The following is a 17788-nucleotide window of genomic DNA, read 5'->3' as shown; positions in this document are numbered from 1 at the left end:
AACAGTTCCTCCCCTGTCAACAGAGCAGCTCCCCCCCACCCCACCCTCCCCCCTAGTAACAGCACCAGGAACCCAACCCCCCCATATCAAACCTATCACCTGCTCACCCCCCCACTGCGCTTCCGTGAGCTAGCTGACATAGCTAGCCTGGTAGCTCACAACCATGGCACCAGACATCCTATCTCCCCATTGTTCCCCCTCCTCCCTCCCCACCCTCCCTCCCGCTTGGACATCCATATTAAAAGCATCACAGTCCCCAGTAAACAAATAGTAGAAAAAATCCCACTACCCATCTTCCAATGGATCAGAGTAAACTTTACATTTCTGAACAGCTGCTCAAACATCATATCACAATGAAAATCAAAGAAAAAAAGGAAGGGGCAAAAGCAACCAAAGAAAAAAGAAGAACAAGAAACAAAAATAACCCCTTGTTACAGATAGCACTGCATATTCAAAACAACATAGAAGTCATTTTGACAACGCTAAAGATCTGGGGGCAGTGGAGACGACATAGGGGCGCGATGGGAGCCTCGGTGTGGTCCCCGATCAGAGATAACCATCGGTTTGTCCCAAGAAGGATGGACAGGGGGTTTCAGAACTGGTATCGGGCAGGGATTAGAAGAATGGGGGACCTGTTCATCGATGGGACGTTTGCGAGCTTAGGGGCGCTGGAGGAGAAATTTGGACTACCCCCGGGAAATGCCTTCCGGTACATGCAAGTGAGGGCGTTTGTGAGGCGGCAGGTGAGGGAATTTCCACTGCTCCCGGCACAGGGGATTCAAGACAGGGTGATTTCGGGCGTATGGGTCGGAGAGGGCAAGGTGTCGGCGATATACCAGGAGATGAAAGACGAGGGGGAGGCTTTGGTAGAGGAGCTGAAGGGTAAATGGGAAGAGGAGCTGGGGGAGGAGATTGAGGAGGGTCTATGGGCTGATGCCCTAAGTAGGGTTAATTCCTCTTCCTCGTGTGCCAGGCTTAGCCTGATACAATTTAAGGTTGTTCACAGAGCGCATATGACGGGGACGAGGCTGAGTAGGTTCTTTGGGGTGGAGGACAGATGTGGGAGGTGCTCAGGAAGCCCGGCGAACCATGTCCATATGTTTTGGTCATGCCCGGCACTGGCTGGGTTCTGGAGGGGAGTTGCGAGAACAGTATCTAAGGTGGTGAAAGTCCAGGTCAAGCCAAGCTGGGGGCTAGCACTATTTGGAGTAGCGGACGAGCCGGGAGTGCAGGAGGCGAAAGAGGCCGGCATTCTGGCCTTTGCGTCCCTGGTAGCCCGGCGAAGGATCTTGTTAGTGTGGAAAGATGCGAAGCCCCCCAGTGTGGAAGCCTGGATAAATGATATGGCAGGGTTTCTCAGGTTGGAAAGGATAAAGTTTGCCCTGAGAGGGTCTGTGCAAGGGTTCTCCAGGCGGTGGGAACCATTCCTAGACAATCTCGTGGAGCGTTAGATGGAGTTCGGTCGACAGCAGCAGCAACCCGGGGGGGGAAGGGGGGGAGAGGAGGGGGGACACATCTCTTTCTGGGGGGGGGGGAGAGGGAGGGATAGGGAAGGGCGGTTCTTCGGGGGGGCATCTGAGCAAGAAAAACATAAACAATCCGGAAAACTGATATGTACGGGAGGAATCCAATGTACAAACTTCTGTATCATATTGATTTGCCATGTTTATGTCTTGCTATGTGAGTTTTTTCTTCTTTTTTGTTATTGGGGGGGGGGGGGGGGTTGTTTATATGGTTGAAAATTCTGTTAAAAATTCTTTATAAACATTTTTTTAAAAAAAAAATTTAAGTCATTTTGACCAAATCGCCACCTCAATGCCCTCCCCCGAAGTTCAGTGACCTTAATCCCCTGCTAGCCTTTTGTCCTTGATAATGTTCATCACTTCACCCGGTGATTCAAAATAAAGTTCCTGGCCCTCAAATGTGACCCAAAGACGTGCTGGATACAACATCCCAAACTTCACCCTCTTCTTGAAGAGGGCCGATTTTGCCCTATTAAATCCGGCTCGCCTTCTGGCCAGTTCCACGCCCAGGTTCTGGTAGATGCGCAATGTACAGTTCTCTCACTTGCAGCTCCGTACCTGCCTGGCCCACCGCAAAATCTGTTCCTTGTCCAGGAACCGGTGCATTCGCACCAACATTGCCCTCGGCGGTTCATTCGCTCACGGCTTCCTTGCAAGAGCTCTATGCGCTCTGTCCACTTCCAAGGGTTGCGTAAACGCCCTATCTCCCATCAACGTTTCCAGCATACTTTCCACATAAGCCCTTGCGTCTGATCCCTCTCTGCCCTCCGGGAGGCTGACGATCCTCAGGTTCTGTTTCCTGGACCTGTTCTCCAAGTCCCCCAGCTTCTCCTGCAATCTTTTCTGGTGGTCCTTCATCAGCCCCCCCTCGGCCTCCAAAGCGGTTAGATAGTCCTCGTGCTCACACACCTTTTCCTTCACCTTCTGAATCACCCGTCCGTGGGCTTCTGGACCCTGTTCCACCCGATCAATCAATGCCTTAATCGGGTCCAGCGTATCTTTCTTTAGCTTGGCGAAGCTCTCCTCAAAGATCACCATCAGTACCGTCGACCACTGTGCCACCACCCCAGGATTCTGCACCTCCGCCATGCTTTCGTGCGCTGCCGGCTCTGCACGCATCTTCCTTGCTTGACTATGTCTCCTTACATGGCCACTACTAGTCCAATGCTCCATACACTGGTGGGGGATTTCTCCTTACTGTCTCACTCTTCACCGATTTATCAAGTAAGTTCCAGAAAAATTGGGAGAAAAGTTCCAAAGGTTTTGTCACAAGTAGGAGTTACCAAATGTGCGACCTCCTACTCCATGACCACCGCGGCAAGTCCCACCGAGGCATTGTAGATTTAATGGAACAGTTCTAAAGAATGTGCAGGAATGGAGGGGCTTGGGTTCATCGATCTTTGAAGGTGGCAGGACATAATGAGAGAGCAGTTAGCAAGGTGAAAGGGATTTTGATCCTCATAACTAGAGATAATGAGAACAAAAGCAGGGAAATTATGCTGAACTGTTTAAAACTCTGATTACACCACAACTGGAATATTGCATCCAGTTATGCCCACCATACTGTCCAATGGATTTGAGGGTCCTAAAGAGGGTGTGGAGGAGATTTACAAGAATGGTTCCAGGGTTGAAGGATTTAGCTACAAGATCAGATTGGAGATGCTGCAGTTAATCTCCTTGGAACGTGTGCAGGATTATGACAGGTTTAAATAAGGTAGACAAAGAAAAGCTGCTCTCATTCGTTGACGGTGCAAGGGGTGAAGGGCTCAGATTTCAGGTTTGGGGCAAGAGATACAGAAGGATTGTGAGGAAGAACCTTTTTATGCAGAGAGTGGTAATGACTCGTTTCCTACAGGATGGTTGAAGCAGCAATGATGAATGATTTCAAAAGGAACTTGAGGGAAATAAACTTCCAGAGCTACATGGATAGAAGGAGAGAATGGGACTGATTGGATTGCTCCACAAAGAGTCACATACTCAATGGGCCAAATAGTCTCCTTCTCTGTCTTAATGACTCTGTGACTCTTTCAAGCACTTCACAGAATAAATTGTAGTGATTGGTGCTCTCAAAGCAAATGTAGCAGACATTTTGAACACTGTCCGGTTCCACAAACAGCAATGAGGCAGATGATTAATTATAATAACAGAAGATACTGGAAACAGTCGCCAGGTCAGACAAAGACTGCGGAAAGAGAAACAGAGCTAACTTTACAGGTTGGTTTACCTGTTTTTAGTGTTACTGGCTGAAGGGTGAATGTTGACCAGAACATTTCTTCTTTGAACAATGTCATGGAACATTTAATTTCTACTCAAGCCATCAAAACAGAGGAGATTTCACTTATGAGATAAGATAGCTCCGAAAATAGCAATCTAGATTTTGTGCTTAATTCCTGTAATGGGATTTGAACCTGCAGGCCTAGAAATCTGATGTAAGTGCTGGAGCATATGCTCTACACACCTGATCATGTAGTACCTAGCTAGGACAGACTGTCAAAGCCTACATTGAGATGCTGCAACTAGGCCATTAAGGCCTAGAGCTGCTAACAGTTTACCAACACAGCATTCAGAGGTGCCCTCAATGGAAACTAGCTCCCAAGCTGTAGTCATTGAGGAAACACTTTGTTGGGACACCAAGATAGGGATGGGCACTGAAGGTAGGCACTAAAGATGAATTATGGTATGGGTGGTTTCTGTTGATTATTCGACACACATGGAATTGGGTTGTTGGATAACTTTCTGAGTTTGGTGTTGATGTTTATTTGAGGGCAATTACCATAAGATAGGACTGAAGGAAAACAATTGGACGATGCTAGAAAGGACAATGGTGATAGGGTTCTGGGACTGTTGGTGTATTGGGGAAGGGAGGGATTGTTCACATGAAGCGACCTTTGATGAGCTGCTCTCTGAGAGCTAGAGGCAGCAGTTCATGACAGGATTAATAAGCCATATCTGAAAAGAATAGTCCTTGTCGCTGAACGACCAGCCTGTAACCTGGTGGTGTGGCTGCAATAAGGGCGACACGGTGGGGTGGCACAGGTGAATTAATCATGACCGCTATCAGGAAACTGGGCACAGATCCAAATGTTGAATTGCCTATGACAATAAACACACTGCAAGTTAAGAAAGTAAAACCCCTTTCAATTGATAAAGGTACTAGACTGCTAATAGGAACAAATCAGGAGATGCACGTGATTGCAGTTTATGGTACCTTTGACCATGGAGAAGTCTGTAACATAGGTGAAATCTAGTGCACTCTCGCCCCACTTCGCCCTAAAAATTTGGAAAGAAATATTGGGGTTTCTCCTGGTGTAGAGGGCCTTAGCGATATTCCTGATGGAAAATGTTGCTGATGCCACCTGCTGCAATATGGAAAGCACCCGCTGCATTAAATTAAAGGGCACAATGACCTTGACTGGCAGGCAATATTATCCATGCCTTGGTATGAGGCTCAGTGATAGTCTCCTTTGTAAGTGAAGGTACCTGAAGCATCGCTCCTCTATGAAGTTCAAGGAGGAGAAATGCTCCATGAAGACTCACTATGGGAACGGCGTCCTGCAGAATGTCCTCTTCTACCTAGCTGCTCCTGCTAACTCCTATATTCTTGCTACTATCTCTCACCCTTTACAATAAAGGAAGCCTACCAAACCACCCATACCAGCAATAAAACTGTTTTGGAACGAACCACAGAGAATTCCCATCCAACCTGGTGGGGTGGGAGGGTGGGAAGGGAAATTGGCACACTTTTGCATGGGAGCAACTCAACACGCCCCAAAATAGATGCAATAGGAATAGGTACCAATCCAACACATGCAAATTAGGCATGTGGTAACATATTTCAAGGCCACAACCATCAGATGGAGCCAAGAACAAGTGACTATCGAGTTAAATAACCATAAGACCATAAGACATAGGAGCAGTATTAGGCCACTCGGCTCATCGAGTCTGCTCCGCCATTCAATCATGGCGGATATTTTCTCATCCCCAACCTCCTGCCTTCTCCCCATAACCCGTGATGCCCTTATTAATCAAGAACCAAGCTATCTCTGTCTTAAAGTCACTCAGTGATTTGGCCTCCACAGCCTTCTGCAGCAAAGAGTTCCAGACTCACCACCCTCTTTGTTTTTTGCCCCAGAGTCCTCAAACGTTCCTCATATGACAAGTTCTTCATTCCAGGGATGATTCTTGTGAACCTCCTCTGGATCCTTTCCAAGGTCAGCACATCCTTCCTTAGATACAGGACCCAAAACTGCACATAAAACTCCAAATGGGATCTGACCAGAGCCTTTTACAGCCTCAGAAGTACATCCTTGGTCTTATATTCTAGCCCTCTTGACATGAAGTGGAGATGCCGGCGTTGGACTGGTGTGAGCACAGTACGAAGTCTTACAACACCAGGTTAAAGTCCAACAGGTTTGTTTCGATGTCACTAGGTTTCGGAGCGCTGCTCCTTCCTCAGGTGAATGAAGAGGTCTGTTCCAGAAACACATATATAGACAAATTCAAAGATGCCAAACAATGCTTGGAATGCGAGCATTAGCAGGTGATTAAATCTTTACAGATCCAGAGATGGGGTAACCCCAGGTTAAAGAGGTGTGAATTGTACCAAGCCAGGACAGTTGGTAGGATTTCGCAGGCCAGATGGTGGGGGATGAATGTAATGCAACATGAATCCCAGGTCCCGGTTGAGGCCGCACTCATGTGTGCGGAACTTGGCTATAAGTTCCTGCTCGGCGATTCTGCGTTGTCGCGGGTCCTGCAACGAATGAACGGACATCGCGCAACAATCACCAGGCAGGAATGTTCCCTTCCAGTCGGGGAACACTTCAGCAGTCAAGGGCATTCAGCCTCTGATCGCCGGGTAAGCGTTCTCCAAGGCGGCCTTCAGGACCCGCGACAACGCAGAATCGCCGAGCAGAAACTTATAGCCAAGTTCCGCACACATGAGTGCGGCCTCAACCGGGACCTGGGATTCGTGTCGCATTACATTCATCCCCCACCATCTGGCCTGCGAAATCCTACCAACTGTCCTGGCTTGGTACAATTCACACCTCTTTAACCTGGGGTTACCCCATCTCTGGATCTGTAAAGATTTAATCACCTGCTAATGCTCGCATTCCAAGCATTGTTTGGCATCTTTGAATTTGTCTATATATGTGTTTCTGGAACAGACCTCTTCATTCACCTGAGGAAGGAGCAGCGCTCCGAAAGCTAGTGACATCGAAACAAACCTGTTGGACTTTAACCTGGTGTTGTAAGACTTTGTACTGTCTTGACATGAATGCTAACATTGCATTTGTCTTCTTAACTGCTGACTAAACCTGCACATTAACCTTAAGAGAATCGTGAACAAGGACCCCCAAGTCCCTTTGTGCTTCTGATTTCCTAAGCATTTCCCCATTTAGAAAATAGTCTATGCCTAAATTCCTCCTTCCAAAGTGCATAACCTCACACTTTTCCACATTGTATTTCATGTGCCACTTCTTTACCCACTCTCCTAGCCTGTCCAAGTCCTTCTACAGCCCCCCTGCTTCCTTCAATACTACCTGTCCCTCTACAGATCTTTGTATCATCTGCAAACTTAGCAACAGTGCCCTCAGTTCCTTCTTCCAGATCATTAATGTTTATTGTGATAAGTTGTGGTCCCAGCACAGACCCCTGAGGCACATTTATTCTGCTATATAATAGTTATACACTGATTAAAATCCTTATCCTGCTCAAAAAGAATAACTCTACACAGTTCTATAGTAATAAACTTATACCCTGCTGAATAAGCAGTTATATAGCAATTACCTTTACTCTGCCAATTAGCCTGTAGCTTCTCAAATATGCACTCTGATAGGAAATGATCATACTGTTGTCAGTGGTGGGAAATAATAACACAAGAAACTTGAGAAAATGCTTACCTGCCCTATGTTCTTTGTATGCAAGAAATATGCAGGGGCAGGGAGGGGGGGGGAGGGGGGGGGGGGAGATATGCAAGCTTGAAGCAAAGTACAGGCTGTATTAAATTTTAAGCAAAAATAAAGTGACCCTAAATATTCAGGTCTAATGGCTCCAGATGATTGGAACCCTGTTCTACTGATGACAAAACTTCAGCCTATTATCAAGAAGAAGCTACTCAGCAACTCTACTAGCTGCTGCAGTGCCAGGTGTTGTTTTTTGTCCCTTATAACTACATCAGTATTCAGTGTGAAAATTGATAGTAAGCATCAATTTTGTCCATCATATCTGGCTAGCGTAAGCTTCCCTCATGGATAGTGAACCATTAGCTCCTGCACAACTCAGGAGAAAACATTTCAAGACATTGAATGATTACGCTCTTCCCTCATACCATCTCTACTACTGTTTCCACAGATTTCATGCTTCAGATGAAGTATGTTTAGTTTGACAATGGTTTTTTTAAATTTAGAGTACCCAATTATTTTTTTTCCAATTAAGGGGCAATTTAGCGTGGTCAATCCACCTAACCAGCAAATCTTTTGGGTTGTGGGGGTGAAACCCACGCAGACTCGGGGAGAATGTGCAAACTCCACATGGACAGTGACCCAGGGCCGGGATTCGAACCCGTGTCCTCAGCGCCACAGTCCCAGTGCTAACCACTGCGCCGCGTGCCACCCCAGTTTGACCATGCTAACTGGAAGTCAATGTTTAATTTAGGTCTCAAGCTTTAGTTACAGAATAAGGATGAACAATGTTATTTCTACTACAGGATCCAGAGTGAGTGAGAAAGTTATGGCCCAGTTACCTTAGACCCTGATCTTTTCAGGTATAAAGTGTTACCAGGAATAGATAATATTGAACAAAACTGCCACAGTCTGGAGCTATCGAGGCACCACCTCATACGACCTTGAAACCAATGTCTGTCCTGTGAATATACTTAATAGAATTTTCTGCAGTTGAATGAGTGTTAGGCATCTAAGTTTACATCCTGTATTAGACAGTGAGAGGACTTCACTTTCTTTCCTAAATTTTCAACAATTCAGTTCCTATTTGAAGAACCCTTTATCCTTAAGAGTGTAGTCCCGGAGTTCCCATTCAGAGATTGGTTGAGGATAAGACAATTGATTCACATTATGCAACACTGTCTTCAGTTAGAGATGGAGAATGTTGGGAGAATGTGATGGTCCAGGAACTGAACTGATCCATCACAAGATACTTAAGGGGAGGAGAATCTTTAGGTAACATCCATCAAGGGCAGGGTAGCTCAAGAAGCAGAGGATTGGGTGGCAATTAGGTCAACAGGTTTGAAGGTCACATAGCTCTCGGGATAGACTCTCATTCCAAATCTCTACTCGTTTTAACAGTGGCATTTCAAAAGGATGAATGAGTTTGAGAAAAATAGATGACCATTCTCATGGTGGTGCAGTCTGTGAAAAAAGGTCTATGGAAACACCCATCACATCCACAAAGTTCTTGTTCTTTGCAATTTCTAGGGACAGCATTGTTTTAATTTCCGGAAGAGTTCCGATTCTAGGCGATCTCTTCCACATTGCATTTACCAGTCAGGCTGAAGGGAGTCTATTAATTGGCTTGAAGTCCAAATTACAGGAGGCGAGAAATGTTAAAAAGATTGTTCCATATGTAGGAGCAGAAATAGGCCATTTGGCCCATTGCTCCACCAATCAATGAGATTGTGACTGATCTGATATGATAATCCTCAACTCTGCCTCCCCGCCTTATCGCCATAACCCTTGATTTCCTTCCTGACCTTCCTAATTATCCTTTTATTGCTCCCCACAAGGTGCAAGTTGGAACCACACCTCAGGACCAAAGAATTGTGGGATATGTTTCCTGCACTCATTTGCAAGCTTTGGCAGGTAAGCACACACTGATCAGTTCATTCACCCATTTATTTGCCAATCCTAGCCTTTGTTTCATTTCAACTTCAATCCTTTTCCTTTAGTTTATTTCTTCTCCCGCAGCAGAGCAGAAGAATCAACCAACAAGTTTCTCCAGGAACCAACTTTTCCTATATGAGCAAACTCTCCCCAACACTCCTGAATATCCCCTACCTGCCCTCCCCCAACAACCACCCCCACCCTCACCAGCTCCCCTTGGCATCTGTCCCACCCAACTATTCCAACACCCACTGCCCTCCTCACCTCCCTCAGTCAATGCCATAATCCACCCCACCCTGCCCATTTCAATTGCCCATGCCCATCCAGCTACCCCCACTCTCCTCAAACACTCTCACTCTCACAAACTCTCCCGCTCTTGGCAGCTTTCCAGTGAACTTCCCCTACCCTCCCTATCTCCATTTTTAAATTCCCCCATCCTTGACATGTCCTACCTTTCCTAACATTCCCTGCCTTCCCCATCTCACCCGACCGTGCTATCACTGGATCCTTGTCAACCCACCTCTCGCACAACCCCACACACCTTCTCCCTCTCCTGTACCAACATCCCCAACTCCCTCACCATGGTTAAGTCATAGCATCCCGCCCCCAACCTCGTTAATTCTCCCAACAATTCCTCCTGCTCGCGCCAATGCACCTGTCCAACTACTCCACCAAATCCCTTGCCACCTCCCCTTGTCAACTCCCAACTCAACTCACCAACTCTTCTTGCTAGCTACCCCCAACAACTCCCAACTCAACTCACCAACTCCCCTTGTCAACGCCACAATTCCACCCACCAACTCCCCTTGGCAGCTATCCTCACCAACTCCCAACACCAACTCACCAACTCCCCTTGTCAACTCCACAATCCCATCCACCAACTCCCCTTGGCAGCTAACCTCACCAACTCTCAACACCAACTCCTAACTCCCGTTGTTAACTCCCCAGATCCACACGCCAACTCCCTTTGTCAAATTCCCAACTCCACTCACGAAAACCCCTTGTCAACTTCCCTCCCCAACGCCCCAACACTCCTCAGCAATTGTCCAGCTCCCCTTGTTAACCATCCAACTCCACTCACCAACTCCAAACACCCTTAAACAACTCCCCAATTCCCCTTGTCAACTCCCAACTCCATTCACTGACTCCCCTCACCAACTTTCCAACTACCCTTGTCAACTCCCCAATTCCACTCACCAGCTCCCCAACTCCACTCATCACCTCCTCAACTCCACTCACCAACTCCTCAACTCCACTCATCAAATCCCCTTGTCAACTTCCCTCACCAACTCCCCAACCCCTCTTGTCAACTCCCCAACCCCACTCATCAAATCGCCAACTCCCCTTGTCAACTCCTCAGCTCCATTCACTGATTCCCCTCACCAACTCTCCATCTCCCCTTGCCAATACCCCAATTCCACTCACCAACATTCCTTGTGAACTCCCCAACTCCACCACCAAGCTCTCCTCACCAGCTCCCCTCACCAACTTTCTTACTCCCCGTGTCAGCTCTGCAAGGAGCCTTCCCTGCTGGGCGTGCCAGTAGGAAATGGCTCAAGTGTCGCCTCAGCAGGGAGAAACTCCCCGAGGCCAAAAAAAACGGTAAAGTGCCATTGAATAGTGGGGTGTTTCTTGTAATTGCAGCCACTGAAAAACACCTAAATGCGTCCAAAACCAAATATATATTTCTTTCTGTTGAATTGCGCCCAATATGTTGTCCAATTTCCTGAGCATGATGGGTGGAAAAATGTTGAATCTCCCCTGTAGCTTCGTGGAAGCTGACAAGCCCGGCATTAAGACGTACAAGCAGATGTAGGTATTTTGCAAGCACATTTTCCGCTGAAATTCTTGGTGATTGCAGAGTGCTTTAGAATCATAGAATCCCTAAAGTGCAGAAGGAAGCCATTCAGTCCATCGAGTCTGCACCGACCCTCTGAAACAGCACCCTACCTAGGTCCACTCCCCCACCCTATCTTGGTAACCCTGTAACCCCATTTAATCTTTTGAACACTTAAGAGGCAATTTAGCAGGGCCAATCCACCTAACCTGCACATCTTTGGACTGTGGGAAGAAACCAGAGAACCCAGAGGAAACTCATGCAGACATAGGGAAAAGGGGCAAACTCCACACAGACAGTCACCTAAGGCCGGAATTGAACCTGGGTCCATGGCACTGTGCCACCGTGCCACCCATAGAATTCCATGAAATTAAACCAAGAAGAGGTGGAGTCAATTGCACAATTTGTGGCTGTACTTAAAACACTTGCAGAGTATTGTGAGTTTGGATACATGTTGAATGACACTATTTGGAACAGATTGGTTTGTGGTCTACACAGCAAAGTGATTCAGAAATGCTTGCTAACTGAGAGTAATCTTACTCTGCAAAAGGCTAAGGAAATTATTGTTTCTATGGCTGCAAAGGAAGTTCAGGAATTTAGTTTATGTACTTGAATACTCAAAATGGCTGCTGAATCAACATCCAAGGATCTCAAGATTCATACATGTTGCCGATGTGCAAAGTCAAGGCATTCTGCTGTTGAATGTTGGTGTAAAGATATGTAATGTCAAATCTGTGGATAAAAGGACATGTAGAGCATGCCTGCAGGGGAAAAAAAGCGAGCTCTAAGTAAAAATAATAAGCAAAAACAAACCAAGACAGCACTTAAACAAAATAAAAGGAGTAGGGCGCTATTCTCTGGTTTCGTTGAGTTCTCGCTCAAGCGTAACAAGGCCAGTGAATAGCGGGAGAGGCCAAAAACGAGATCCGCGCCAGGCGCCAAACAGTTTGCAATGCAACCGGCCCGCTCCCATAGGCAAAATCAGGATCTCATCTTAGCGCGGCGAGAAACCAATTATCACCACTTAAGCCCAATTTCCATACAATTAACGAGAGCCACCCCTTTCCCAACGGCCTCCCGTCATTCAGCGGCCTCCCCGCAAGTGCTCACACTGCCACCAATTAGTACTCCTTTTTAAAAACATGAACCTGGTGGAAGGGCTTCTGTGGAGAGCCGAGGAGGTGAGTAGCCTTCATCCCAATCACACCTTAATGCCTGGACGCTGTGCCTGACACTGCGGGGGGCAAGACCACACACGTCACATTCGAACACCCAGGGGATGGTATACAGTTCCAGGGACATGTCCACGGCCGGAGGGTGGGTGAGTGCCATGGGGGTGGGAGGCCTGGAGAGATGGGCAAAGGGTCCAGGGTTCAGCCCACATTGCGGAAGAATGTGACAGAGGCATCGGATGGTTGTGGAAAAAAGAGTTCAATTTGCTATACAACACCCTATTCCCGGTGGTGCCAACCCCCCAACTCCCAAACCACTACTTCCGCATCCCCTACCTATCCCCCCAAACCCTCCACTGGTGCGCTCAGTGACGTTCAACGTGCTTCACCCTCCTAGCTCTACCACTACACCGAGGTGTGCCGTCAGGATGCACATCTGATGTGGAGGCAGCCAGCTGCTTACCTCAACCCGTGGCCCTCGATGCCCCTGGCGGGCGTCCTCTGGGGGCTCTGGAGCTGGAGGGCCCCGGTTCACTTGTCGGCGGCACATGCACTTCCGTGCCGCCCTGTCCCGTGTGCTGATCCTGAGACACAGCCTCATCAGAGGGGAACCCGGGGGAGCTGGTGCCCACTGTCGCCATTCTATAGGTCAGGTCCGGGTTGGCACTCAGCACCCCTCCCGATCGGTGCCAATAGGGCCCTGGGGTCCACCTTGGGGAGGAGGTTTGAGCCCCGGCTGCCCCTGCATCATCTGGATCTGCCAGCCCTGGCGGTTCCCCAATGTCGGCACCATGGTGTTGACGCCCTCGGCGATGCTCCTCAATGACTGGGACACATCCCCCGGTGACCGGACCACACTCTGCAGCGTTTCGGAAATGTCCACTTCCGACTGGGACAAGCTCCGTACCGCCTTGGCCATGCCCATCTGAGGGGGGTGGGGGACCCACAAGCTCACTTAGAGATCAGGTCATTCTTTCAAAATGGCAGCCCGATCTCTGAGTTCAGCTCCCCAGTACTCAAAAAAATTCAAAGTGTGGGCTAAACCGGTGAAAAACTCCCCAGGGCAAAAAAGTGACTAAATGTCATTGAATAGTGGTGGGGAACTCGCCGGCAGAGATGGCAGGAGACTACGTAAAAAACCCGCCATAAATTAACATTGACATTTTTGGGGAGAATCGGGCCCATATTCTCTTAAGGCCGTCAAGGATAATGGTGAAGACATACACAGGAGAAGTGGTTCCACTGAAGGGTCACACTGAAATAGCTGTGCAACGTAATGGGCAAACAGCATATTTGTCTCTACATTAGTAGAGGGCAGCACGGTAGCATTGTGGATAGCACAATTGCTTCACAGCTCCAGGGTCCCAGGTTCGATTCCCGGCTTGGATCACTGTCTGTGCGGAGTCTGAACATTCTCCCCGTGTGTGCGTGGGTTTCCTCCGGGTGCTCCGGTTTCCTCCCACAGTCCAAAGATGTGCAGGTTAGGTGGATTGGCCATGCTAAATTGCCCATAGTGTCCAAAATTGCCCTTTGTGTTGGGTGGGGTTACTGGGTTATGGGGATACGGTGGAGGTGTGGACCTTGGGTGGGGTGCTCTTTCTAAGAGCCGGTGCAGACTCGATGGGCCGAATGGCCTCCTTCTGCACTGTAAATTCCATGATTAGTAAAGGGAAACTACCCAGCGATGATGGGTTGCACATGGCTGGAGAAGATTCAACTGAACTGGGCCGAAGTCAACATGATGACCAGAAAATGTTAAGAAGCTCTCTGTTGTGCTCAATAGTGAATTAGGCAACATGAAAAATATTGCAGTTGAAAAGAAGGCAAAATGCTTGCAAGGCAACGTCTGTACCAGATACTATTAATCAAAAGGTGGAGAGTGACTTAGAGTGACTTGTGAACTCTGGAGTCTTTGAATCTGTCAGTATCAATGAATGGGCCACACAAATAGTTCCAATCATCAAGAAAGATGGATGCGTAAGGATTTGTGGGGACTTCAAGGTCACCATAAATCCAGTATTATGTGCTGAACAGTACCCATTGCCCCACACTGATGATTTGTTAGCAGAATTGGCAGTAGGCCAATATTTCACCAACTCCCCTTGTCAACTCCCCAACTCCCCTCACCAACTCCCCAACTCCCCTCCCCAACTCCCCTTGTCAACTCCCCAACTCCCCTCACCAACTCCCCAACTCCCCTTGTCAACGCCCCAACACCCCTTGTCAACTCCCCAAATCCCCTTGACAACTCCCCTACTCCCCTTGTCAACTCCCCAACTCCCCTTGTCAACTCCCCAACTCCCCTTGTCAACTCCCCAACTCCCCTTGTCAACTCCCCAACTCCCCTTGTCAACTCCTCAACTCCCCTTGTCAACTCCCCAACTCCCCTTGTCAACTCCCCAACTCCCCTTGTCAACTCCCCAACTCCCCTTGTCAACTCCCCAACTCCCCTTGTCAACTCCCCAACTCCCCTTGTCAACTCCTGAACTCCCCTTGTGAACTCCCCAACTCCCCTTGTCAACTCCCCAACTCCCCTTGTCAACTCCCCAACTCCCCTTGTCAACTCCTCAACTCCCCTTGTCAACTCCTCAACTCCCCTTGACAACTCCTCAACTCCCCTTGTCAACTCCTCAACTTCCCTTGTCAACTCCCCAACTCCCCTTGTCAACTCCTCAACTCCCCTTGTCAACTCCCCAACTCCCCTTGTCAACTCCCCAACTCCCCTTGTCAACTCCCCAACTTCCCTTGTCAACTCCTCAACTCCCCTTGTCAACTCCCCATCTCCCCTTGTCACCTCCCCAACTCCCCTTGTCAACTCCTCAACTCCCCTTGACAACTCCTCAACTCCCCTTGTCAACTCCCCAACTCCCCTTGTCAACTCCACAACTCCCCTTGTCAACTCCTGAACTCCCGTTGTCAATACCCCAACTCCCCTTGTCAACTCCCCAAATCCCCTTGTCAACTCCCCAACTACCCTCACCAACTCCTCAACTCACCTTGACAACTCCCCAACTCCCCTCACCAACTCCTCAACTCCCCTTGTCAACTCCTCAACTCCCCTTGTCAACTCCTCAACTCCCCTTGTCAACTCCCCAACTCCCTTTGTCAACTACCCAACTCCCCTCACCAACACCTCAACTCCCCTTGTCAACTCCCCAACTCCCCTTGTCAACTCCCCAACTCCCCTAGTCAACTCCCCTCGTCAACTCCCCAACTCCGCTTGTCACCTCCCCAACTCTCCTTGTCAGCACCCCAACTCGACTCACCAACTTGACTCACCAACTCCCCTTTGTCAACTCCTCAAATCCATTCACCAATTCCCAGTGTTAACTGCCCTTCCCAACTCTCCTTGTCAACTGCCCAACTCCACTCACCAACTCCCCAACTCCCTTTGTCAACTCCTCACACCCATTCACCAACTCCCAGTGTTAACTGCCCTTCCCAACTCTCCTCACCAACCTCCCTCAATTCCCCTTGTCAACTCTCCAAATCCCCTCACCAACTCCCGACTCCCCTTGTCAGCTTCCCATGTCCACTCATCATTCAAACATCAATCGACTGTCCTCACCAACTCCCTTCACCAACTCCCCTCAACTTTCCTTGTCAACTTCCCATCTCCATTCACCAACTCCTATTGTCAACTTACCTCACCAACTCCCCTACTCCGCTTGTCAACTCCCCTCAACAACTCCTCACACCAACCACTTCACCAACTCCCCGACTTCCCTCACCAATCCCCAACTCTACAACTCCCCTCAGCAACTCCCCAGAGACTCTTGTCAACTCCCCATCTCCACTCACCATCTCCCCTTGTCAACTGCCCACACCAGCTAGCCTCAGTAACTCTCTGACTCCCCTTGTCAACTTCCCAACCCCCGTCATCAACTCCCCTGGTCAATTCCCCAACTCCATTCATCAACACCCATTGTCAACGCCCCTTACCAACTCCTCGTCTCTCATTGACAACTCACCAACTCCCCTCAACAACTTTCCTGGTCAACTCCCCAACTCCCCTCACCAACTCTCCTGGTCAACTCCACAACTACCCTCAACAACTCTCCTGGTCAACTCCCCAACTCCCCTCACCAACTCTCCTGGTCAACTCCCCAACTCCCTCACCAACTCTCCTGGTCAACTCCCCGACTTTCCTGGTCAACTCCCCTCACCAACTCACCTGGTCAACTCCCCAACTCTCCTCACCAACTCTCCTGGTCAACTCCCAAACTCCCCTCACCAACTCACCTCGTCAACTCCCCTCACCAGCTCCCCTCACCAACTCTCCTGGTCAACTCCCCTCACCAACTCTCCTGATCAACTCCCCAACTCCCCTCACCAACTCTCCTGGTCAACTCCCCTCACCAACTCCCCTCACCAACTCACCATGTCAACCCCCCCTGTCCACATACCATTTTCCCTTGTCAAATTCCCTCACCAGCTTCCCTCACCAACTCCTCTTGTCATCTCCACAACTCCACTCACCAACTCCCGTTGTCAACTCCCCTCACCAACTTCCCAAATCCCCTTGTCAACTCTCCTCACCAACCCATCTCGCCAACACACCAACCCACTTCACCAACTCCCCGACTCCCCTCGCCAACCCACTTCACTAACTCCCCGATTCCCCACATCAACTCCTGGACTCTCAATACAAACTCCCCAACTCCTTTTGTCAATTCCACAACTCCACTCACCAACTCCCATTGTCGACTCCCCTCACCAACTCCCCAACCCCCCTTGCTAACTCCCTCACCAACTCCCCAACTTCCTTCACCAACTCCGCAACTCCCCTTGTCAACCCTCCAACTCCAGTCACCAACTCCCCTTGACAACTTGTCTACTCCCTTCATCAACTCCCCTTGTCAACTCCCCACACAACTCTCCTTGTCAACTCCCCAACTCCCCTCACTAACTCCCCAACTCCTCCTGTCAACTCCTCAACTCCCTCACCAACTCTCCAACTCCACTCACCCCCTCCCCTTGCCAACTCCACTCACCAACTCCCATTCTCAACTCCCCTCAGCTACTGCCCTCACTAACTCCCCAACTCCCCTCACTAACTCCCCAACTCACCTCACTAACTCCCCAACTCCACTCACCCCCTCCCCTTGCCAACTCCACTCACCAACTCCCATTCTCAACTCCCCTCAGCTACTCCCCTCACTAACTCCCCAACTCCCTTTGTCAACTCCCCAACTCCCCTCACTAACTCCCCAACTCCCCTTGTCAACTCTCCAGCTCCCCTCACTAACTCCCCAACTCCCCTTGTCAACTCTCCAGCTCCCCTCACTAACTCCCCAACTCCCCTTGTCAACTCTCCAGCTCCCCTCACCAACTCCCCAACTCTCACACCAACTCCTCATTTCCCTTTTCTATCCAACCTATTATGTATAGTAGATTTGACAGGGCATGGGGGATTTT

The 17788-nt window shown here is 49.1% G+C and overlaps 1 protein-coding gene across 1 annotated transcript in view; it reads left to right on the top strand.

Annotated features, from left to right (window-relative positions):
• smpd3 (sphingomyelin phosphodiesterase 3) overlaps nt 1–17788 on the top strand; it is a 565394-nt gene that overhangs the window by 457044 nt on the left and 90562 nt on the right. Inside the window, exon 4 of the mRNA XM_072518478.1 lies at nt 9265–9340. Coding sequence (XP_072374579.1) covers nt 9265–9340 — 76 coding nt within the window. The remainder of the gene's footprint in view (nt 1–9264; nt 9341–17788) is intronic.

The sequence above is a fragment of the Scyliorhinus torazame genome, chromosome 10 (assembly GCF_047496885.1).
Source record: "Scyliorhinus torazame isolate Kashiwa2021f chromosome 10, sScyTor2.1, whole genome shotgun sequence".
NCBI lineage: Eukaryota > Metazoa > Chordata > Chondrichthyes > Carcharhiniformes > Scyliorhinidae > Scyliorhinus > Scyliorhinus torazame.
This window is presented reverse-complemented; position numbering and strand designations above follow the sequence as displayed.